Below are 26,566 nucleotides of genomic sequence, written 5' to 3'. Positions count from 1 at the left end.
GACTTGAACTTGGTCACTACCCAAGCACAACTAGTGCTGTTAATTAGCTGCTTTTATGATGGCAGTGTTTTGTGTAACTCAGTACACAGGGGAGAAATATGCAGCAGACAGAAACTTTCTGAGTTGTTCTGACTCCCTGAAGATACAGTTGCTTTATGCCCTCAGGTGGAGGAACACAATTGCTCCTGTTCATTGTGTTTCAGTGTTAAAAAAACAAAACAAAACAAAAACAGAAGTATGCTGATGCAAGTAGCCTCTATGAATGGTAGTTAAATGCAGGTCTCTAGACAAGGGTGCTTATGGATGGTAGGTTTTATGCTACTGCTCATTCACCATAGTTTGACTTTGATTTTGTTATTTGTTAATCGCAAGATGAAACATACAGAAAATGGCAGAAAGCAAATTTATAGCTAATCAAATTTTATAAAGTAATCATCACCCAAGTGAAGATGTAGAACTATGTCAGCTGTCCCATCAGAAACCTCTGTGACTCTTCCAAATTACAGCCATATTTTCCCTTTAAAGAAACCATTATTCTGTTATGCTAAAAATGTCCTTGCACTTTTTTTTAGCTTTATCTTCCAAATATGCATCGCAAGACACTATAGTTTGTTTTAACCATTTTTTATTTAACATGTCATTCAGATCTCTTCTTATATAGATTTCCCTCCAATACTTTTCTTTCCCTTAAATTTATTTGCTGAAAAATGTGAACGTTTTACACTTGGTTTCTCATACTCTGAATTTTGCTGATTGCAGGCACTCATTGCAGTTCAGCATTGTCCCTAAGCTTTGTACTATACAAATGGCAGCTGGATCCAGAGGGTAACCAAACAGGGGTTTGATCCCATTTTTGATAACATTATAGGTGATCAGGTGGCATAGTTATGACTTTCCCTCCTGTTTTTAGCAGCTATTAGTGCTTCAAATATATGCATATATTTACATGTGTATAAATGTATGTGTATGTGAGTGTATATAAGTACATGTGTACATGAGAAAGAGAGAGAGAAAAAGGGATATTGCTCATACCAATACTGTCCAAACCAGTGGACTTCTTTTTCCCTTCTCTTATTCCATATTTGTAGCTCTGTCCTTTTGTTCTCCCAGTGAGACTCTGGGTCTTAACACTATAAATATGTATTTTTTTCATTTGCATAATCCCACATAGCACACAATATTGTTTCAGAATCATTACATCCATACCACTATAAAAAGGAAAAATAATTGCTAAGACAATTTTTTGCAGTCATTTTTTATTTTATTTTATTTTTATTATTTTATAAAGATTTTATTTATTTATTTGACAGAGAGAGACACAGTGAGAGAGGGAGCACAAGCAGGGGGAGTGGGAGAGGGAGAAACAGGTTTAGCCCCATGTGGGGCTCTATCCCAGGACTCTGGAATCATGGCCTGAGCTGAAGGCAGATGCTTAATGACTGAGCCATCCAGGCCCCTCTCATTTTATTTTTTAAATTAATGGTGTGTAGTCAAAGCATTATCTTCAAAAAGTTAATTGGAAAAAAAAAGAGCCATCCAAAAAATAGTTAATTGGATTAGTTCTTATATTTCCCCTTTAGTTTGGCTATGCCATTTATTGAAGATAATTTGGGTTCATTTCTCTTTGCATTCAGGTTTAGGTTCTTTTAAACAATTTACCATTGTTGAATTAATGTCAGTTTTTGAACATGTGACTGATTAACGTGACTAAATTAAAAATTGTGCAGTCTTAGAGGATGTCCCATTCTCCTATATCCCTTCTAGCACATTCCCTTTTACCAGTCATGGGTAACATAATACATCAGATTCTGGTACATGACTGTCATTTTTCTTTTTTGAACAAATTAATATTTTGTTTTTTGTGTGTGGTTGTATAATGTGTTTTAAATATTTATTTAGTGTTAAGTTTTTATTTTAATCCCAGTTAGTTCATATACAATATTTTATTAGTTTCAGGTTTACAATACAATGATTCAGCAGTTGCATACCTTGCCCAGTGATCATTCCAAAAAGTGCACTCCTTAATCCCCATCACCTATGTAACCCATCCCCATACCCACCTCACCTCTGGTAAGCATCAGTTTGTTCTCTATAGTTAAGAGTCATTTTCATGGTTTCTCTCTCTCTCCTTTTCCCTTTGCTCATTTGTTTTGTTTCTTAAATTACACATATGAGTGAAATCATTTGGTGTTTGTCTTTCTCTGACTGACTGACTTTACTTAGCATAATACTGTCTAGCTCCATGGACCCTGTCATTGCAAATGGCAAGATTTCATTCATTTTTATGCCTAAGTAATAATCCATTGTATGTATCTATATACCAATTCTTCTTTATCCATCCCTCAGTGGATGGACACTTGGGCTGCTTCCATATCTTGGCTGCTGTAAATAATACTGCCACAAACAGGGATGCATGTATCCCTTGAATTAGTGTTTTTGTCTTCCTTTGGTAAATAGCCAGTAATGTGATTGTTGAATCATAAGGTAGTTCTATTTTTAACTATTTGAGGACTCCTGTACTGTTTTCAAGAGTGACTGTACCAGTTTGCATTCCCACTAATAGTGCACCTGTGTTGCTTTTTCTCCATATCCTTGCCAACCCCTGCTGTTTCTTCTATTGTTGATTTTAGCCATTCTGACAGGTGTGACACAATATCTCCTTGTAGTCTTGATTTGTAATTCCTTGATGCAAGTGGTGATGAACTTCTCTTCATGTGTCTGCTGGTTGTATGTATGTCTTCTGGAAGAAATATCTGTTCATGTCTTCTGCCCATTTTTATATTGGATTATTGTCTTTTGGGTGTTTAGTTTTATAAGTTCTTTATATATTTTAGGTACTAAACCCTTATATCTTCTGCCGCTCCATAGGTTGCCTTTTGGTTTTGTTGATTGTTTCCTTTGCTGGGCAGAGTTCTTTATTTTGATGTACTCCTAATAGTTCATTTTTGCTTTTGTTTCTCTTGCCTCAGGAGACATATGTAGTAAGAACTTGCTATGACGTATGTCAAAAAAGTTACTGCCTCTGTTCTCCTCTAGGATTTTTATGATTTTAAGTGTCATGTTTATTTCTTTAATCCATTTTGAATTTATTTTTGTGTATGGAGTAAGAAAGTAGTCCAGTTTCATTCAAAATGCACACAATCTAAACCCATCATTTTATCTCATACTCCTCCCTGATGATGCCTTATAGCTCAGTTATTCAGGTCTGCTCAGTATTTCCACTTACGCTAGGCTTATTCCTAATAAAGTATCTTTGTTCACGCTACTCTCTCTGCTAGGTTATTACTGCCCTACATTTATGTCATTTTCCCTTGAACTCCAAAACAGTTTATATTCTATAGACACTATCTCAGTTCTTAAATAAATGCAATGTTATATGATCTCTGCATTTATAAAATTATTTTAGGACATGCACTTTTGAAAAAGTATTCTTAGTGGTTTTGTAACCTATCACAATAATTTTATGTTAAGGTTGTTGGGAACCTCTCTATCAAACTAAAACAAATCTTCTTTCACAATTTTGCTATTTGAGGCAATTTGTAGTATGTAAGTTTTGGATGTAGTCTGTGGACATTGAACTCACCCTATTTAACACTTATTTTTACCATTTTTACAAATGTGGATACTAATTATATTAAATTCTTATGCTTATGAATTTCAAATGAAGTGGTAAAAGTGAAGTGTTTTGCACAGTTTTTTGTATTTAGTGAGTGTACAGTAGATTTAGATAATTATAAGTAGGAAGATTTATTACATTCTGATTCATAGAGAAACCCTGGCTCCCTATGAATTTTACTTTTCTAAAGAATTAAAGAATTTTACTTTTATTCTAGAAATACTAATCATAACAAAATGATTAAATTTCATTAAAGAATTTTACTTTTATTAAAATTCTTTTTTTTTTAATTTTTTATTTCTTTTCAGCGTAACAGTATTCATTGTTTTTTCACCACACCCAGTGCTCCATGCAATCCATGCCCTCCCTAAAATTCTTAAATAAATTTAAGTTTTTTACTTTGTATCATTAAAGAATTTTATTCTTTATTAATTTTTTTAATTTTAAAGAATTTTACTTTATTCTAGAAATACTAATCATAACAAGATATCTTAAATTTTAATTTAAAGTTTAATATTTTAAATTAAATTTAAATATTTAAATTAAAATTTAAATAAAGTTTTAAAGAATTTTACTTTATTCTGGAAATAAAAATCATAACAAGATGATTAAATTGCAGTTCCCTATATCTTTCTGTTTTCCCATCTTTAGAATTAATGCACTGGATTAAAAATTATCAAAATGCCCACTAGTCTAATACTCTGTGGGGCATGAGTGAGGGACAGAATTCCAAAATAATTTTCATAGTCTCTCAGAAGCTTGGATAGAAATGTGAGGGCTAAGACTGATGTAGAGATCCAGTCTTAGGGGAAGTTAAAATAAATGAAGATTCTAGAAAAGAAGATAAAGATTATAAGGCCTTATAGAGATTGTAATTTATACTTACCATTTGTGATATTGAAATGCTTAGAAGAAAAAGTGTTAATCCAAAATAAAATTAAAGATGAAAAATTGAAGAAAAATAAATAAAATAGCAGGAAAAAGAAAAGTGATTTAAAGGTGAAATGAGAAGTGAGGAAAAATGCAAAAAAAATCTACATGAAAGAAAATGTAAAGGGGTTTAATTGGAGATAAAATTGAAAAGGGATTCTGGAATGCCTGCTAAGGGATTTGTAGTTTATTATGAATACAGCACAGAACTGTTGAAGAATTATGTGCAGTTGTTTAATATGTTTCTAACAAATTCTGAGTAATTGTGGAAATTATGCATCCAAGGGAGATATGAAAGCATAGCGTGTTCTTCTTACCAAATTTCTTGGAGGAGTAGTGTTATTTGTTTTCAACATTTCCCTAATCATGGTTATTACATCATCCTTGGAAATTACACTTTTTCTTCATTATCCCAAACCCTTTCCTTAGCCCTATTCACTAGTGCCCATATTACTGTTTTCAAAATACTTTAAGAATATAGCAATTCTAATTTTATTTTCAAGGATAAAGAGAAGTCTAATAGTAAAACAAGATTTAAGCTCTCTGTTCCCTTCTGCTTAGCACAGTAATAAATACAATCATAGTAATCATTGACAACAGAGAGGATGGGATTCCTGTTGTGAGATCATTTCTGATGTGACTGATTGTTTAGGATGGTTCTTAAGAATTAAAGTATGCAACTTAGAATGGCACTTGCTGCAACCATTTCATTTCACTGAGAGGATAGACTTGATACTCATATCTCCATAAGAAATATACCAAATGTGATAGCTGCCCAATGGTTTCTCTTTTGCAGTGAAAAGACTTTGTGCCATGATAACAAGTAAGAATTCAGAAATGCTGCTCCTCAGCAAGAGGAATTTCTTGCTCACTGAGTTAAGACATCTCATGTCCTGAGTGTATGCTATGGAGGAGTGAGTAATGATGGTGGATTCTCAGTTACAGGGGACATGCTACCTATGTAATCCTTTCAAAGCTCATATCTGATTCTTCAAAAATGGCTCAAGGAGTTTGAGAAGAATTCTATTGATTCTAAGTTAAACATTAAGTTTATTGAAGAAGTTCTCCAGAGACTTTGACACCGGCTATAGCATTCATGAAGAGGCAGCTACAAATGAACAAGAAAAGCTTTCCCTTAGTACTAGATTAAACTTAAAATTCAACACTGAGGGTGTTATATTTGTCCTAAATATCTTTTACCCCACTTTAAAGAAAAATACCTAAAGTCCTCATAAATTTCACTGAGATTGAAGTCAGGAGACTTGGGGATTTTAGTACAAAGTTACCATGTGATTTTGGCATGTGACTCAGAATCTCCAAGCCTTAGTTTTCCTGTTTACAAATGAGCTCATTGGACCAAAAGCCTTCAAAGATGAAAGTCCACAACTCTAGGAGTGTGTTCTGCACCTTTTTATGAAAGGAATATCCAAAACTAGATTATATTGGAATTTCAGAAAGGAGGGAAATTGGTGGGTAAGAGAACACTACATCTGGGTATATGGGAAAAAGGATTCTTAAATAGAAAGTGTATGTTATACAAGTGTTCTAAGTGTTGAGTCCTTCTGAATTTTCTAGGCTAATCTCTTCTTTCCTGTTTTATAACACAATGAGTGCAATTCTTGTTAATATTCATACTAACTTTCTAAGTATTTGAACTGACCTCACAGGATCGTTCCATTTTTCTTAAAGATGCACATGCAATTGAATTCTGCCAAATGGGTTCTTACTAATAGAAGCATCTTGTTGTCAATAAAATGCTACAGTGTGGTTAGTTCTGCCAATATACTTCACTTTCATCATTCCACCTACTTCCTTCATAGCTGGATTTTCAGAGCAAGGGAGAGTACAGACTTTCCTTTTCTGTACTTTGTCTTGAAGTAAAACATTTCCAAGAGAATAAAGTGTGTCTGATTGGTTCTCTTTAGGAAATCACTTGGTTAAGAGCCATCTGTGAGTGACCAGAGAAAGGTGAGGAGATCTGGAAATAGCCAGCCTGAAGTTTGAGTACTGAGCCCAAGTCATATGGTTTCACAGGTTTTCCCTCAAGGATATACACAGAATCTTTGTGAGTCAGGGCTTTTGTCACAATTTCTTGGCTTCCTTAGGTATTTCTAGTACTTCTCTGAATCCAAAGGTGATTTTTTTTTCTGTGCAATTGAAACTTTATTTCCTTCTATCTGTTTCCCTTTATTCTCTTCATATTGAAGGATAATTGGCTTACAGTGTGATGTTACTTTCAAGTGTATAACATATTGATTTGGCAATTCTGTACATTACTCAATGCTCAGCACAGTAAGTGTATTCATCATCTGTCAACATACAACACTACTACAATATTATTGACTTTATTCCATATGCTGTACTTTTCATTTCTGTGGTTTATTTACATTATAACTGGATGTTTATACCTCTGAATTGCCTGTATAAATTTCTCCCATCCCCCCTCCCATCTGCCATGTGGCAACCATCAGTTTTTTTCTGTATTTAAGAGTCTGTTTGTTTTGTGTTTGAGATTCCACCTATCGGTGAAATCATATGGTATTTGTCTTTCTCTGTAAAAGTGACTTTTTAAAAATTTAATTTATATATTTGAAGAGAGAGAGAGAGCAGGAGCAGGGGGTGGGATGGGAGGAGAAGCAGGTTCCCTGCTGAGCAGAGAACCTGACATGGGGCTCTAGAATGAGATTCCAGGACACTGGGATCATGACCTGAGCCAAAGGCAGAAGCTTAACCAGTTGAGCCACCCAGATGCCCCTCTCTGTTAAAGGTGACTTTAAAAAAAAATTTTATTTATTTATTTGATAGACAGAGATCACAAGTAGACAGAGAAGCAGGCAGAGAGAGAGGGGAAGGGAAGCAGGCTCCCTGCCGAGCAGAGAGCCCGATGCGGGGCTCAATCCCAGGACCCTGGGATCATGACCTGAGTCGAAGGCAGAGGCTTAACCAACAGAGCCACCCAGGCGCCCCAAAGGTGACTTTTTAAATGAATCATAGTGAAACCAAAGATAATGTTGTGAATGTTAAAATCCAGATTGATTAAGGAGACAATAAATAATAATGCTTTAGATATTATACAAAGAAGATGGCTTATAGCATTTATTACCACTTTTAGATAAAATGTAGAAAAAAAAACCTTAAACAATAGTAAAAAAGTCTCATTTATTTTATTTACCATTTTATTGAGCAGCTTTACTTACAATACAGCAGATACAACTGAGCTGGGTCATCACAATTAATATTTCTTAAATCAGTCTTAGGGATACATCCAAGTGATTTATCAATTGTGCTCTTTGACCTATCAGACTTCCCATGTTTTACCTGGGAAAGTAAGGTAAAAGTAAAGATGTCAATCATCTGTTTATCTTAAGCACTCTGACCTAAGTACAGATACATTAAATAAAGTGAGATCTGAGTTGGGGCCTTTCTTTAGGTAGTAAGATCCTTGAAATACTTTTACAATTGTAGATACTCTTTTAGGGTGAATCAAGAAATGCATTGAGGAAGACTGCAAGGACAATAGAAATTCACTGTTGAAAAAAATGGAACATAGACAAATTTTGCATAATGCAAAATGGTAGAGTCTATTTCTAAAGTAACATTGTAATAGATGAATGGATAAAGAAAATATGGTACATATATATAATGGAATATTACACAGCCATCAGAAAAGATGAATACCCAACTTTTGTATCAATGTGGACAGGACTGGAGGAGATTATGCTGAGTGAAATAAGTTAGGCAGAGAACATCAATTATCATATGGTTTCACTTACTTGTGGAGCATAGGGAATAATATAGAGGACATTAGGAAAAGGAATGGAAAAGTGAATTGGGGTACATTGGAGGGGGAGATGAACCATGAGAGACTGTGGACTCTGAGAAACAAATGGGGTTTTGGAGGGGAGGAGGGTGGGGAGATGGATGAGCCTGGTGGTGGGTATTAAGGAGGGCATGTATTGCAGGGAGCACTGGGTATGGTGTATGAACAATGAATCTTGGAACACTGAAGAAATAAAATTAAAGTAAGATGTTAAAAAAATTTAAAAAATTAAAAAATAAAGTAACATTGTACAAAATACATTGACAAACACTGAAAACAAATCTTAAGAGTTGTAGCATAGTGTTACCTGCCTATTTATCTAACAACATATAATTAGGATGAGAATCGTTTCTTTCTTGATTTTTAATGGCTGCTAATTTGTATAAACTCCTATTTTATCCATTGGATGCACATAATTTCCACAAGAAATATTAATTAATTCCTAGTGATGCTTATAATCAGTATGAAGATACTGATAAATAAAACTTAACCATATGTGCATATATGTATTTATATGGAAATATAAAACAGTTACATGAAAATTGAGTATGGTCATTGATGAAATTGCAATTTAATTTTATAGGTAGGTAGGGATATATAACACTTTATTTTTCATACTTAACAGAAATTACTGTAGCTCTACTTGAAAGTGAAGTTCTAATACCTCTTTTTATGTAGAGTTCTCATTTTTTTTAAAGGCAATAATGAAATTATACATAATCCATAGTGTTCATGGTGATCACAAGGGTCCTGAAAGTCCATGACTTTCATCTTGTGGTCTTACCAATGAAGTCTGTTATGGCATCTCCCTAGAACTTACAACTTTTCTACTCAGCCTTCTCATTGCCACCTTCATATCTCTGTTCCTTAAAGTATAGATGGCAGGATTTAATACAGGAGTGATGACGAAGTCCACAATGGCAAAAAATGTATCCATTGACTTGGTAGGGAAAGGCCACACATAGAGAAACATGCATGGAGTGAAAAATAAAACCACTACAGTGATGTGAGCTGACAGAGTGATGAATGCTTTGGATAAATCTTTTGAAGAATGTTGTCTGACAGTTGTCAGAATAAAGATGTATGATACTATTAAGAAAAAGAAGGTGCCCATTGATATGAAGCCACTGTTGGCAGTGACCACAAATTCTAGTCTGTAAGTGTCCATGCATGCAAGTTTAATAACTCTAGGGAAATCACAATAAAAGCTCCCCACATTATTAGGGCCACAGAAAGGTAAATTTATGACAAAAACAAACTGAGACACAGCATGAATCACCCCAATGATCCAAGCAGCCATTATCAAAAGCATGCACATTTTGGGATTCATAGTAGTTAGATAGTGGAGAGGCTTGCAAATTGCTGTGTACCTGTCATATGCCATGGCTATGAGCAGTACCATCTCAACTCCTCCCATGACATGAATAAAGAACATTTGTATCATGCAGTTGTGGAAGGAAATGATTTTGCAACCACTGAAAAGATCAGAGATCATCCTAGGAACTGTGGTGGATGAAAGGCCTAGGTCAATGAGCGATAGGTTGGCCAGCAGGATATACATGGGGGAATGTAAGTGAGAATCCAAAATCACTGTTAACATAATGAAGAGGTTTCCCAAGATAATTCCCACATAGAACAAAGAGAAGAAAAGAAAAAGGAAAACCTGCATTCCCAAGGATTGTGCAAGTCCCAGTAACACAAACTCGGTTATGACAGAGCCATTTACTTGGTCCATTGAATTACAAGGAAGGGAAGACTCTGAAGTGACCTGAAAGAAATGAGAGAAGGAATTAACTTTGAGGAGTGCCTCACACAATGTGTTAAATGTTGATAATTTAAATTTATTATTGACAGATTTTTTTTTATTTAATTGATAGTAAATTACTTAGAAATAATGGGAACCCAGAGTATGGGTTGGTAGTATGACTAAAGCTGCACTCAGAGGCCATCTATTGCATTAAATTGCTCTTATTTATTCAAGTACATGGAGTAATCAGGCAACTTAAGAAGTTAGAAATGGATGTACAAATTAAACTCAAGGAATTTAGGTAAAAGAAATTAATAAAAATTAAAAACAAAAATAATACGTATTGATGCCTAGAAAATTAGAAGAGTATACATAAGCATACAAAAAAGTTTTTTTAACAAAAAATAGACATTTGAAAATATAATCAAGAATACTAAAATTAAACAAAAATTACAAATGAGTATAGAATAATAACAGTTAACATAATAACAGTTAATACACTTTTGAAGTCTGTTTTTTATGTGTTACTTTTGGGTTTGTATTTGTACTGGAGTTTGATTGATTATTTTTGTAACAGGAAAATCCAACACTACATTAACCTTTTATCCTAAAGTTTCTAAACTTCCATTTATAACATATAATCTATTTGTGAACTTTAATTATTATAATATGGACAATCACAATGCAAAATATGGAACTGAGTATATTCAAAGTCGTGGAGTCGGAGTCAGTAGCATGTACAGGACAGGCAGGAAAAAACACATAAATAAATGGGAAGAATGAAGATCAATGGGAAAGAGTGTAAGAAAATAAAAGGAGGGTGAGGAGAAGAAATAAATTCCTAGACATCAAATAGGGAGGATAAAATGATGATCAAAAAAGGCATTGGTAGAACATGGCACATCTTTGCTTAGGTACCTGCCATAGATTAAATCAACATTGATTTATTATAAACACTTGGGTATGAAATTTACTTGGGTTTCCATTCACTGTTTTAGGTATATTTTGACTGAAAGAATGGAAAGTAATAGTAAACTGTAGGGAAAATAACCACTGAGATAAAAGACAAGTTAAGATTTTAAGCATATGAATCATGGGTGCGGCAATGGGGTTTGGTAGAATAGAGTGGTTGAACATGATGCCTCAGTGAACTGACAGGTGAATCACCTCTAAAAAAATTAGGAAGTAACTGATCAAAAGCATCCGTTCAGCCTCCGGGCACTATTTTACTTACCTTCATTCTAATATTTATAGCTTTTCATAAATAAATATTAAAGTTTTTGATATAGGAACCTTTCTGCTTCAACTAACACTGTATCACCTGCCTAAAACAGTGGCTGGCACATAGAAAAAGCCTAGGAAATAAGTGATGAATGAATTTCCTAGAAATAGGTACTAAATTATTCATAGAAGAAACAAAACAGTAGCCCTCACAAATATATAGAGAAATTGATTTAATAATATATTCTCCTAAGCTTGTATTTCCTGGTATAATCCTGTTCTATGTACATAAAAAGTGAGTGTTTAACTGAGTGAAGAGATTTCTGCCCTTTTTACTACAAACATCTGGAATCAGCATATATCATTGATGGGGAAATTCTCATAATCTGAGGGAGAAAAAGAACATGCACTTGTTTCTCTGCCTTTTTAGAAAACCCTGGTGACTTTGTGAGGCTCTCAGGAGTTCAGAAGCCAAGACTCCATCGAGTTTGGTATCATTCCTGCTGGAGATATAATATTTTTCAGTCATTCAGGGCCTGGGGAGACCCATCTTTAAATAGAAAATATAGAAACATATTAAACAAATAAGACAATCAGAATTATAGATTTGTATAGAAGTGGGAAAGAACTTCAAGAGAATCTTGTTCAGTTACTTCTTTCAAATGGCTAGACAGTGCATTCCCAGTGATACATTCACAGAGCCAGAAGTAGAAGTCAGCCTAACGTCCAGTCCAGTGGTCTTCCTCAGTAATGCTCTATATCTGCTTAAATAAAGTCATGAAAAATCTAGAATTATTTATATTTGAAAGGATCACTTTAACCTATTTGGAAGTGCCCTATTCAAGCCTGAGTTTTTATTCATTTAAAATAAAACTGGCCTTCTGAGGCACCTGGGTGACTTGGTTGTTAAGTGTCTGCCTTCAGCTCAGGTTATGATCCTAGGGTCCTGGGATGGAGCCCCACATTGGGTTCCCTACTCAGCAGGGAACCTACTTCTCCCTCTTCATCTGCTGCTCCCCTGCTTGTGGTTCCCTCTCTCGCTGTGTCTCTCTCTGTTAGATAAATAAACAAAATCTTTAAAAAATTAAATTAAATTAAATTAAATTTGCCTTCCCTTCCTGAAAGACTTTTTTTTCTTGCCATAGGAAATTTCTCTTCTTAACTTTCTTTCCTGTTTCATCACATAACCTGGTCAATCCTTAAACAGTTCCATCTCAGAACTTATAGCTATCAGCTCCTCTGTACCTGTACCATCCCCTGGCATGGGGCCAGAAGCTTTCCGACTCTGAGAATAGCCTCTCAGACTAGGCATTGGCTGATTCCTTCAAATGTGGAGGAAAGTAATACTGAAGGAGAGGGAATCACACCAGAATCCTGGAGGTGGGGGATTGAGACTTCCTTCCTTTTGTTTAAAACAGAATTTGATTCTCAAAAAGGCACGAATAGCTGAAGGCAGATGTCTGTTTTACACAATGAAAAGAAAAGTTTAAGTTGGAGAGCACAAAAATCAGAAACACCTGAATCTTGAAAAACCTTCACAAATTGAACATATCAAATGGTGTGCATGTGTCTGTCTGTGTGTGTGTGTGTGTGTAGAATTGATTTGATAAGACAATGCAATGATTGAAATTTGAAAATAAAAGAGTGATGACGTAGAATAACAGGACAAAAATATTTTCAAAACAAGAAAACTTCTGACACTAATATTTTACCGAGGAACAGATACTGAAGCAGAGTTAAGGGGGGAGTGAGAGAGGGACACAACCATTACAGGTGCAGTTTTATAATTAAAAAAACTTTCCTACCTGCCTGTTCAGCCACAGGATTTACATTTTTGGAAGAATAGAAATTCAGAGAACTCAGTCTTATTTTCTGTACATAATCTTCCTTCAAAGACAAAGCTATATATGATTCTTCAAAATAGGAAATAAGCTAATTAGATGCACAGGAGAATGACCTACCGTTGTCTCAGAGAAGGCCAATGCCGAGCCCATTATTAGTTTCTCCTGGGGGACTAAATCTTTGAATCACATTGGTTTCTCCCTGAGAGAAATAATGATAAAGAAATTGCCTGGTAATGCAACAGAGGGGAAGAGGGAAGATACGAGGCAATATGTTGGTTTGTGTAAAAATATCCCTATGTATCGGGTTGCCTGGGTGGCTTAGTTGGTTGAGCGACTGCCTTTAGCCCATGTCATGATCCTGGAGTCCCAGGATCGAGTCCTGCATCAGGCTCCCAGCTCCACAGGAACTCTGCTTCTCCCTCTGTCCTTCTCCCCTCTCATGCTGTCTCTCACTCTCTCGCTCTCAAATAAATAAATAAAAACTTTAAAAAAATCCCTGATCTTTGGGATGAAATCCTTAGATGCACTGAGATGAGGGGCTGAGGGTGTGAAAACATATCCTGAGTGGGCAGACATACCACCACTTGTAGGACCAGACTTGAAGAAATACATGTAAAACCCCCAATATGTAAAGATAATTCTTAAAACGGACAGGAGGGTAATAAATAGATCACTTTCCTATTATCAGTTATAGCAAATGTTTACCTTTGTAGGTTTACCTGAAGTCCCAAACTTTGGAGTTTAGAAAATGAAAGTCTTGAATGCATTTAACCTTTATTTTTCCTGAGTTGACTAGATAGAGCTAAAATTTGTACATTATTGGATTAATTTCTGAAGGTATCAGTGGAAAACAGATACAAACACAAAAGAGGAAAAATATAGGAGGTTATTTTGAGTGTTTGTAAGAAGATCATATTTACCTTGAGGGAGATGCTCATTCTTAAGATCTATGACAAGGTACTGAAACAACTGAAAGCAACTGAAACAAGAAACTGTTTCTATAAAGAAGTAAGGCTTTATCTATATTTGATATGTAGATAGAAAGAATCTGATCTTTAGGCTCTCATGGGGTCCAAAAGTGTCAAGTGTCTTTGTTTGAGCTGTGTTTGCTTAGAGTTGTATTTTATGTTCTCTTTTTGAGAACCAATGGAAAATCATAATTCTTTAGAATAGCTTCAGAATGATGGTTAGTGTCAAATTAATTTTTGAAAAGCATTGACATTTCAAAATATATAAGTAAGGATACAAACTGGAGAATAATGCAGGCAGAAATACTTAAAAATAAATAGGAATGCATGGTAAGTGACATGAGTTGGTATATATATGATGAAGTAAAATAATTTAATTGCTTGGAAGAAGCACGGCTACTCCAAGATTGGAGGGAAGTTTCTCTTGTTACCTCCCTGCCTCACTGGCTATTGCAAGGCAGAGAACACTCCACAGCCCCAGAAATCATTCTATCATGTCAATGTACTTCTGTCCTGATGTGCCTGTATTCTAAATGGTCAACTGGATACCAGGCAGAATAGTATATTAAGATGAATGAGGGAGAATCTAGGCAGAAATAAAGCCCTAGGAAATTCTCCAGCCAAGCATAGGGCACACTGTGATTTGTGAGTGATCCCCTGGGGCATGGATCCTGGGTTTGCTTGGCAACAAAGAAGGCTGCTGAGCTAACAGAGGAGCAGGGGCTGTTAATGCAGAATTGATGAGATCTTAAAGTATCTGAGAGGATTAAGTCCACTGATTTACTGGCTGCCCAACTAAAACTGGCTCAAGATTTAAACTGGCTGAAGCCAGCAAAAAGAAACTTATCAGTAGATTTCACTGCAGATAATTGACAAAGAGATACAGAAAATGAATTGAGAAAAGGCAAAGAAAAGGGGATTAGGTACTTTAATTCTATGACTAAGCAAATACAAAAAGGAAGCCGATGGGGCAGTGGGGAGGGAATTTGGGGCAGGAGGTGGGTCTCTGGGATCTGCTCTCCCCTTCCCCCTTCTAGCCCCCTTCCCACACTGCTGGACTGGGGCTAAAGGCAGCCAGAACAGGAACCTGAGCTTAACCCAGGTCACTGAGCTGGAGGGATGAGGAACACCTCTGCAATATCAGCCTCCTCCTCCCAGGAGCTGGAGGAAGGAGCTGGAGCACTTCATGTGCAGAAGGCTACATGCTGGAGTACCAGGTGCAGGTGCTGCTTGCTGACAGCACAGAGGCTGATGGTGAGAGCAAGCAGACACGGCCCCACATCTCCCAGGAGGAGATGTGCCAATAATAGACCACCAGTGAAAGGCCTAATGAACAAGGGTCCATGGACCACAGTGAGCAGCTGGAAAGCAGTTGTTTTCATTCTCTAAGGCAAGTCTACCTCCCCCCTACCACACACACGCTTGGAGCTGAAGAAGGAGGTAACCGGGAAATACTGGTGGGCAGAGTTTTTAAAAGTCCCAATAAAAGCCTGTTCTCACCAAGCCAAGACCCAGGAAAAGGGAAACATAGTAAGATAGAAAAGTTTTAGACAATAACTGTTCTACTTCAGCCAAACAGCACAGAACAAGCTGTGGCCCTACATTTACCTACATCAGCAAAGACCTAGTGGTCATCTAGACTGCTACTCTCACAGGGCTGTAACAGGGCACCCTCTGTGTTCTCTTTACCAGCCTGGTGTCAGAGAAGGCTGGACAGGAGTCTGGGACTTTCATCTCTGCCAGCTTGTAAGAAGGCCCCCAAACACCCCATGGTATTATTAGAGACTGTGTGAGAGCCTGGACTTCCATCCCCACTCAGTAGTACTGAAGCACTTCTCTTCTCCCTGCTGGGTTGTATCTGAGGAGGTTCTAAAAGAGAGTTGAGACTTCCACTATTGCCACGTAGGAGTGAGGCCACCCCCTTTGCAGGGTCAGTGAGGACTGTGTGGGGCCCTGGAACTCCCACTTCCACCTACCTATAACAAGTGTACCCCTGGACTTCTACCTTCACTGGCAATGGTGAGACTGTGCTCTCCTTCCCCCTGCAAGAGTGGTATCACAAAAAGTGAGTTAAAACAGAAGATTTAAATAAGACTCAGAGTCTCATTACATAACATGCAAGTGTCCTAATTGCAATTTAAAAATCATTTTTATAGCAAGAACTGGAAAGATTTCAAACTGGAAAGTTTGAAAGATTTCAAACTAAATGGAAAAACAATTGGTAGATGTAAACATTGAGATGAGAAATTGGACTTCATCAAAATTAAAAGCTTTTACTCTGGGAAAAACCTTGTTTGGAAGATGAAGAGACAAATTACAGAGAGGAAGAACATTTTGCCAAACATGTATCTGATAAAGGACTAGTATTCAGAATATATAAAGATTTCCCAGAACACAGCATTTAAAACAATCTGATTAGAAAATGGACAAAAGATGTGAAGAGACATTTTTTCCCTGAAGAGGATGTACACATGACAAATAAACACATGAAAAGATGTTCAACATCATTAGTTGTAAGTGAAATGAAAAGTAAAACCACAATGAGTGATCTTGTCACACCTGTCAGAATAGCTAAATTAAAAAAAAAATAGTGACACACCACATGCTGGTGAAGATACAGTGAAATTGGGTCTGTCTTGCATAGCTGGTAAGAGGGTAAAATGCTACAGCCATTCTGGGAAACAGTTTGGCAGTTTATTGAAAAAAAACCAGAAACTGCAAGTACATGATCCAGCAGTTTTACTCCTGGGTATTTGTTCCAGAGAAATGAAAATGTAAGTTTATACAAAAGCCTGTACTCAAATGTTTATAGCTACTTTACTCATTATAACCTCAAACTAGAAACAACCCAGTTGTCCTTCAACAAGTGAAAAGAATCTCAAGGGAATTATGCTGAGAAAAAAGCCCATCCCCAAAAGTTACTCTTTGATTCCATATATGTAATATTTTTGAAATGACAAGATGATAAAAATAGGGAAGAGGTTAGCACTTCCCAGGGGTCAGGGAAGGAGGGGCAGGATGAAGTGGGTGTGGGTATAAAAGGGCGGCAGAAGAGAACCTTGTGCTGATAAAAATGTTCTGGATCTCAACTGTGTTAACATCAATATCCTGGTTGTAATATTGAACTATACTTTTATGGGTTTTCCCATGAGGGAATGTGGGTGAAGAGTACCAGAACCTCTGTGTTAATTGTTGCAGCTTGATGTGAATCTCTAATTATCTAAAATGAAAGTAAACAGGGGTGGCTCACTCAGTTAAGTGCCTGACTCTTGATTTTGGATAAGGTCATTATCTCATGGGTCCTGAGATGGAGTCTCAGGCTCCATGCTGGGCTCCATGCTCAGCAGGAAGTGTGCTTGAGGAAGCTGTTCCTCTCCCTCTGCCCCTCTGCTCCCTGCTCACTCTCACTCTCTCTCTAAAATAAATAAATCTTAAAAAAATGTATAAAATAAAAGTTAAGAAGAAAGCCCAGATACTAATCAACAAATTAGTCAACACTGCTCTTTTTAAACTCTTTGTTGATTTTATTCATTTATTTAATAATAAATATTCATCAAAGATTTTCTGTACTATTATACTGATGTGATAGCAGTAAACATGATTGACACAGCCTTTCCTCACATGAATTTAAAATGTAATGAGGAAGACATACAACAAATAAGGAATTATGAGTATGGCTAATGTTACAGAAATGATACTAGGGAATGCTATAATAATATACAATGTAAGGAGCTCTCTTGGACCCAGGTTCTGGGAAGCATTTCTTGATAAAACATGAAATTTAAAGAATGAATAGATAAAGCATAAAAGACAAATGTTTCAGACAGAATAGTTGACCAGTGCAAACCTTAAGATGAGAGAGAATAAATTTTTCAAGCAAGCAAAAGAAAACCAAATTGCCTCTGGAATTGTAGGGCAAGAGCATGTTGTCCTCTGAGGCTGGAGGGGAAGATGAGGGCCAGGTCTTGTGTGACCTGATTAATCTTGAAAAGGAGTTTGTATTTTAATTTAAGAGTAGTGGCAAGTATGTGAGGGGGTCTTAAATAGAAGGATCACATGCTTAGATTTATATTTCAAAAAAATTTGGGGTTTCTGGTTAGCTCATTTGGTTAAGTGTTGGACTCTTAATTTCAGCTCAGGTTATGATCTCATGGTCATGAGATCAAGACCCATGTTGGGCTCCAAGCTGAGCGTGGAGCTTGCTTGAGATTCTCTCTCCTCTCTCTCTCTCTCTCCCCCCCCACCTGCTACTCTTCCTTGTGCATATGTGTGTGCACCCATGCTCTGTCTCTCAAAAAAAAAAAAAAAAAAAAAAACTCTCATTCTGAATGTAGATAATGAGAATGAAGGCAAACAAGAATTGAAGTCAGAAGTCACATAGGTGACTTAATATTCTATTTGAAAAATGACATGTGAAGTCTTAGACAATATTTGATATTTAGAAGAGAACAGGGGGCATACTTAAGAGGTGTTTAGAAGTTGGAATTAATAGCATTTGCAGATTTAATGAATATTAGGGATTCAGCAAGGGAGGAGTCCATTATTACTCCTAGATTTTACACTGAAGAACTGGGTAAATATTAGCACTACTTATTGTGACTAGAGACATGAAAGACTAACAGGTTCAAGGATGAGAAGAGTTTAGTTTCAGATCTGCTGAATGGGAGATGTCCTTGAATCATCAAGTCAGTAGACAGATTTATGAAGTAGGAACTCAAAAAATAATACATTGGCTTAAGAATAAAAGCCCTTAGATGATATGGTAATTAAAGCCAAGGGAATGTTTGTCCCTAAGGGATAGAATATGGAGTGAGAAAAGGACAAAAATGCAATTCTTAGGAACACTGAGTTTGGTGGTGGAGCTGATTGAGAGAACCCCAGCAAACTCCTACTGGGAAGGAATTGACCAAAGAGTAGGAGGAAAAGCCCAGTGAGAATCCAGTAAAATATTTGAAAGAGGGGAGTGGTTAGCAATGATCAAGTAAAGAAGAACTTCCCATCCAGATGAATACCAAAGTGTTAAAAGAAGTAATTTATTTTTAAGATTTTATTTATTTATTTGTCAGAGAGAGAGAGAAAGAGAGAGCCTGAGCACATGCATGAGCAGGGGCAGGGGGAGCAGCAGGAAAAGGGAGAAGGAGAAACAGGCTTCCAGCTGAGTGGGAGCCAGATGCAGGGCTGGATCCCAGGACCCTGGGATCATGACCTGAGCTGAAGGCAGATGCTTAACCGACTAAGCCACACAGGTGCCCGATGTTAAAAGAAGTATTAATGGTTAATTTACATGGAGGTAGCAGAGATGTTACTGGAAAAGTTCCTAGAAACACACTGGACAAAATACATAGACATTAGTTTCGTTAATTGAGCATATTTTATTTAGAGAGCAGTAGAAACAAATAAATGAAAATTTTAAGTGTTAACTTTAATAAAGAATTTATTACAAATGTAGAAACAATTAAATTGAATATGCCTTACCATTTTACATTTATCTAAGACTATCAAACTTAGATATATAAACTCTTGGGGAATGTTTTATTTGACCAAGAAACCATACTCAAGAAATCCAGGGCCTTTAATTGCACATCCCAGGGTGATTATTCTCCTTTGGAATAGCTATTATTTTTATACTTTTTAAAAAAATAAACCAAGTGATTCAATATTGGAATGACTAGATATATAGAATAATACAAAGGCAGACAAAAGTGCAAAAAGCTCTGGTTTGTATTTATCTAAAGTATTGACTGTGTTAAGGAAAATTCTCTTTCTACTTATAATCACTCAAATCTAAACACAAAACTAAAATAGCATCCTAAACTGACAAAGTCAAGTTTGTGTTTGGGGGCTAAATATAAGTAACACATAGTTGATTTTGTTCTTTTCTAAGTTAAACTAAAATTGAATTAGGAATTAAAAAAATAGAATTTATTGATTTTGATTGACTTAAAGTCACATTTTATCTATTAAGTCCATAAGTTTACAATGAGATATATTTATTATTTTGAGGTATTCATTTATAATTGAGAATAAACACAATTATCAGTTCCCAGAAAATGTCATCCAGAAAATGGTATTTGTATGTTAAGTTTATTCCTACAAATCAGCTCAGTTTCCTATTCTCATAACTCTTCATGATGGAAGTAGGTGAAGTCAGTTTATTTTCTGTGGTTAACAAAATAAAGTCAGCTCTGACTCAGTCAATTTCTATAGGTAGACCTTTGTTGAACTATTTCTCCAAATAGTAGTCCTTACCATGGTAATGATGACAGTCATGTGAACTGCAGTGTTCTTGGTGATCCTGAAGCATATTGTATGTGGATCTGCTGCATTCATTAGGAGATCCCGCTAGGACCCACAATCCATTTGCCCAGTCTTCTCATGGCCACTCTCATGTCTTTGTTTCTTAATGTATAGATGGTAGGATTCAAGATGGGGGTGATAGCAAAGTCAACAATGAACAAGTACTTATCCAGTGATGTTGTAGGGAAAGGCCACACATAGAGAAACATACATGGCATAAAAAACAAAATCACTACAGTGATATGAGCTGACAGTGTGACAAATGCTTTGGACAAGTCCCCTGAAGAACGTTTCCAGACAGTGACCAAAATGAAGATATAGGATATAATTAAAGAGAAGAAGGTAGCCATGGATATAAACCCACTGTTAGCAATGATTACAAACTCTAGCTTGTAAGTGTCTACACAAGCAAGTTTCATGACCCGAGGAAAATCACAGTAAAAACTATCTACTTCATTAGGGCCACAGAAGGGCAAGTTTATGACAAAAACAAACTGAGATACAGCATGGATTATCCCCACTATCCAGGCAGCCACTACAAAGGAAACACATGTTTTGGGGCTCATGATTGTCAGATAGTGGAGAGGCTTACAGATTGCTGTGTACCGGTCATATGCCATGGCTATGAGCAGCACCATCTCAACTCCACCCATGACATGAATAAAAAATATCTGTATCATACATTTGGGAAAAGAAATGATGTTGCAGTCAGTGAAAAGATCAGAGATCATTTTGGGTACTGTGGTAGAAGACAGACCTAGATCAAGTAGAGAGAGGTTGGCCAATAGGAAGTACATAGGGGTGTGTAAATGAGAGTCAATAATTACTGTGAATACAATGAAGAGGTTTCCCAGGATAATCCCCATGTAGAACATAGCGAAGAACCAAAAAAGAAAACGATGCATCTCCCATGAATTTGAAAGTCCAATCAATACAAATTCAGATACCACAGAGTCATTTGTTGTACCCATTGGCTCAATCAGTAGAGAAAACGATGAAATATTCTGAAGGTAGAAAATAAGGAAGAATTGAGAAATATGGGAACTGAATATTGATATGTTGCTTGCCTATCAGTGATTTTGTGGGAACTATGTTGCAAATGCCACATGTGAAGCTGGAAAACATACAGAGAGGGCAGGTGAAAGGAAGATAAATAATAGGGCAAATGAGATAATCAGAAGTTAAATTAGAGAGAGAAGGAAACATCACTTGAAACATGGAGGAATTAAGAGCAAAGAGCAACACTTCCTGGTAGAGAGCCTCTTTACCTTTCTCATTGTGCTTCTTTAGTCTTTTCTATTTATATTCAAGAAAACACATTTTGTGTCATGAATAGTCAACCATAATTTGAATATGCAAATTTAATCACATTTGTATATGCATATTCTAGCAGAATGTACTCTCTGATTATTCTTTTACTTCATTTCTGTGAAATCTCAGACATTAATCACTCATAGAATAGTCAGCAGACTGAGTGAAATACTATTGAATCTGAGAGGAATGCTTACAGTAAATGAAAAGGCTTTGTCCTCTGAAACTGTAGTTTACAATACTTGTGATTGCAACAAATCACTGGGAGAATTATGATACACTTTAAGTCAAGCAACTCTCCAAACCCCAAAAAGAGTGTCAGAAGACTCAGAAAAACAGCTTCACTGTGCTTTGCTAGGATTGAGAGAGATTTTATAATCTAGGTGTAATCATGATACACTAGGTTTCCAAGCTGTCCGAAACTCATTTTATCAGTGTCCTGTCACTGTTGCACCATATTCATGAATTTTCCTTTCAATCTGTACTCTTAACCATCTTAACTTGCCTCTAATAGAGGTCCTTTTCAGAACTGATGGACACTAGTTCTATTAACTCATATTTATTCTTACCATTCTTCCTCTAATTCTTTTTTTTTAAGATTTTATTTATTTATTTATTTGATAAACAGATCACAAGTAGGCAGAGAGGCAGGCAGAGAGAAAGGAGGAAGCAGGCTCCCTGCTGAGCAGAGAGCCTGATGTAGGGCTAGATCCCAGGACCCTGGGATCATGACCTGAGCCAAAGGCAGAGGCTTTAACCCACTGAGCCACCCAGGTGCCCCACTCCCTCTAATTCTTGACCTAGTCATTGGCTAACATCATCAAATGTTTTATCAAATATGCCAAATTGAGGGAAACGACTTATCCCAACATTCCCTTTATGAGGGGAAAGTAGCATTTCTATTTGTGTAGTTTGGTAGGGGCATGAGTGGGAATGGAGTGGGCAAGACAGATTTACCATATTTGGTCCTCACAGTGGGAAATGTGGAGTATCACACAAGATGGTGAAGAAAGTGCTGAGAGATACAAGATCCTTGAGATATCAGCCCACCAAAGAGACATCATAAATGTTAATTCCTTCAGAAATAGCTCCTTCTTAGGTCATAATATAATTTAGTTATTACAATAGTAAGAATGGTGTTAAAGATATTGGAATAACTAGTGACAGAATGTATACAAATGGAAAGGAAAGACAAAGTGGAATGGGAGTATAAGAAGAGTTTACTGTAGTATTGCTCAACATTGGAAGCATTTTTTTTTTACCTACCTGTTCTGTTCTAAGGTGTGTAGCCACATTTGTAGGAACTCAGTAGTTTTGATTTGTGCTTTGTAGTATAATCACCTCCAAGACAAAAATATATGTTTCTTACCAGTGAGAATACAGTTAATTAGTAGTAGTAGGTGTTACTGACCCATTGATGTTTCTCAGATCTCTAATAACTAGCCTTTTATTGATTTCTCCTGGGAACCAGATATGTGAGGCATATTAATTTTCCCAAGAGGGAAAAAAAATATCAGAAGAGTTACTTGGTGATGAGTGTTAAAAAAAGAAGGTAGCTGTTAGAATATCTCCTATATATTAGGCAAGATAACATGCTGGATGGATGGAAAATAAGTACCATTTAGAACAGGAAATGTTGAAATGTGATCCTACTTAGATTTACTGAGTTGGGAAGAGTGAGAAATTTTCCACAATTATTGCAGATGCTGTCATTTACAAAGTGGGAGAGTTGAGCCATATGTTCAATATTTTTTTTTGAATAAGCAAAGGCTTTATCCAAGGGGGGAGTACTCATAAGCATTCATGATTCTTTCTTATTCAAGATGTTTATCTGTTACTTATTCCAAAATTTATTATGCAACACTAAAAATGTATTGAATGAATGAATGAATGAAAAAGCAAATATGCTCGTGTAACTATTTTTTCTTCAATCATTTTGGATTCTAACTGGACATAAGTAATAGAGGACCATGATGAGCTGTGAACAAAATAAAAAAAACTTTTAAAATGTTATTCTAGATTGGGAGCTGGAAAATTATGACCCATAGGCCAAATTTGGGCAACTGCCCATCCCTCAAATAAAGTTTATTGGAACGTAGCCACAACCATTTGTTTATGTACTGTGTATGGCTCCTTTGTGCTACAATAAGCAGAGGTGAATAGTTGTAACAGAGACCATATGGCCCATATGATTTGGTCTGTTACATAAGAAGCTTGACGACCCTATCCTAGGTCAAGCAAGACAGGCAGAAGAAGAGGGTATAGTAGAAGGATCTTCCGCATCTATTTTCATCATCTTCATATATGTTCAGACCTAAAGATTCAAATGAAGGTTGGGAAGTAAGTTCGTTGAAGTCCTATAGACTATGCCTCCATATAATCTGCTTGCACTCAAACTGCATACATATTTGTGGGGTCCAGTTCAAAGTGAATATGTATATATGGCTTTTATGTAACAAAATTATTTAAAAAAGACAGCAGTCCTTCTCCTGCCTTTCCAAAAATTCAAAGAGGAGGGAAAAACTCCCAAATGCATTCCATGAGGCCAGCATAATGCTAGTATTAAAGCCAGGTAGGTTACTACCAGAAAAGAAAAGTACAGGTCAATGTTTCTGATGAAGATAGATGCAAAAGTTTTGAAAAAAATACTAGGGAACTAGATTCAGGAGCACATTTAAAAGATCATTCAGCATGATCAAGATGGAGTTAAACCTGGTACACAAGGATAGTTCAATGTACAAAAATCAATCAGTTTGTTACATCACATTAATAGAATGAATGAAAAATTGAATCATATGATCATTTCAATAGACCCAGAAAATGCAGTTGACAAAATGTAACATCATGTTTATAATAAAACACAGAACAAATTAGCCATAGAAGCAACACATCTCAATACAATAAAGGCCATATATGACAAGCCAACAGCTAAATGATACTTAATGGTGAAAACTTGAAAGCTTTTCCTATAAGATGAGAAGTAAGACAGTGTACCCACTTTCACTATTTTTACTGAACATAGTTCTGGAAGTCCTAGTTAGAGCAACCAGGTAAAAGCTATAAGATGCATCAGAATTGGAAAGGAAGAACTAAAAATATCCATACTTGCTGATGATGTGATTTTATATATAGCAAATCCTAAGGACTCATCCAAAAAACCAGAAAAATGAATAAATTCAGTTTAGTTACAGAATACAAAATATAGAAAAATCAGTATCATTTCTATACACTAACAACATATTTTCTGAAAAAGAATTAATAAAATCAACCCCATTTATAATAACATCAAATATGATACAATACTTGGGAACAAATTTTACCAAAGTGGTGAAAAATCACCACTTTGGAAACTATTAAGACATTGATGGGGGAAAGAAGGGAAATAGGGGCGCTTGGATGGCTCAGTGGGTTAACCCTCTGCCTTCGGCTCAGGTCATGATCTCAGGGTCCTGGGATCGAGCCCCACGTCTGACTCTCTGCTCAGCAGGGAGCCTGCTCCCCCGTCTCCCTCTGCCTGCCTCTATGCCTACTTGTGATCTCTCTCTCTGTCAAATAAACAAATAAAATCTTTAAAAAAAAAAAGGGAAATAAATAAATGGAAAGGTATTCCATATTCATGGATTAGAAGAATTAGCATTGCTTAAATGTCCATACTATCAAAAGGCAACTATAAATTTGATGTAATGTCTATTAAGATTCCAATGGCATTTTTTTTTATAGAAGTAGAAAAAGTACTTCTAAGGTTTGTATAGAACCTGGTCAGGATTATATTGTTTAAATTCTACATTTTTACAATTTCCTTAGTTTTCCTCGTGTTAATTGATTTCTAGTCCAGATAATTATTGTCAGAAAGATATTTGGTATGATTTCTATCTTTTAAAATTTGTGTAGAGTTGTTCTGTCGCCTAACATATGATCTGTCCTGGAGAATGTTCATGTGCACTTGAGAATTTGTGTTCTGTTGCTCTGATGAATGTTCTGTATATGTCTGTTGAGGTCTCTTTGGTCTAGAGTATTGTTCATATCCAGAGTATCCTAACTGATTTTATCTGAGTAATTTGTCCATTGTTGAAAGTGGGTGTTGAATTCCTCTATGATATTTGCATTGTAGTCTATTTAACTCCTCATTAACTCCTCCTATTAACTCCTCATATCCATTAGTATTTGCTTAGTATTATAGCACATATGTATATATGTGCTATAATGTTCTATGCTATATATATGTGTGTGTGCTATAATGTTCTATGCTATATATATATATGTATATATATATATGCTATAATGTTCTATCCTATGTGTGTGTGTGTGTGTGCACGTGGTGTGTGTGTATATATATATATATATATATATATATATAGCGCGCACACACACACACACACACACCAGGGCTTGGTGCAGTGGCTACAGGGACTGAATGTGGATTCAGGCACCATCCAGATGCTGCTGAACCACAGCTTCACCCTCCGTACCCTGCTGACCTGTGCCACTCAAGATGACCTCATCTACACCTGCATCAGGGGAGGAATGGTGTGCCGCATCTGGAGAGCCAACTTGGCCCAGCGAGCAGGATCCATGCCAGTCACCCCTGGCCAACAGGAGGCTGAATGAGAGCTCAGAGACAGGAGGCAGGACCCAAGGATGCGTGCATGGAGAAGACACAAGCAGCTTCTGATACACCTCACCTACCCCAGGACTCAGGGCCAACTGGAGGAGGCCAGGCAGGTGGGGGCAGGGTAGGGCCCAGACCTAGTGCTATTGGGGAGGATCAACCATAGAGATACCCCCAAGCTGATCAAGTATATATATATATGT

The 26,566-nt window shown here is 36.3% G+C and overlaps 3 protein-coding genes across 3 annotated transcripts in view; 1 reads left to right on the top strand and 2 right to left on the bottom strand.

Annotated features, from left to right (window-relative positions):
• Positions 1–26,566, top strand: part of LOC308346819 (olfactory receptor 4F3/4F16/4F29-like) — a gene marked incomplete at both ends in the record, with an annotated part of 298,432 nt that overhangs the window by 157,784 nt on the left and 114,082 nt on the right. The window lies entirely within an intron of this gene.
• LOC308346810 (olfactory receptor 4F6-like) lies at positions 9,163–10,101 on the bottom strand (the record flags this gene model as incomplete). The annotated part of the gene is made up of 1 exon (XM_080809855.1): positions 9,163–10,101. The coding sequence occupies one exon, from the start codon at positions 10,099–10,101 to the stop codon at positions 9,163–9,165; it is 939 nt and encodes a 312-aa protein (XP_080665981.1).
• LOC308346803 (olfactory receptor 4F4-like) lies at positions 20,476–21,414 on the bottom strand (the record flags this gene model as incomplete). The annotated part of the gene is made up of 1 exon (XM_080809848.1): positions 20,476–21,414. One exon carries the CDS (start codon positions 21,412–21,414, stop codon positions 20,476–20,478), a length of 939 nt encoding a protein of 312 aa, XP_080665974.1.

Source organism: Martes martes, assembly GCF_963455335.1.
Source record: "Martes martes genome assembly, chromosome: 7".
Lineage (NCBI taxonomy): Eukaryota > Metazoa > Chordata > Mammalia > Carnivora > Mustelidae > Martes > Martes martes.
Note: the sequence above shows the minus strand (reverse complement) of the source record. Positions and strands in the feature narration are given on the sequence as shown.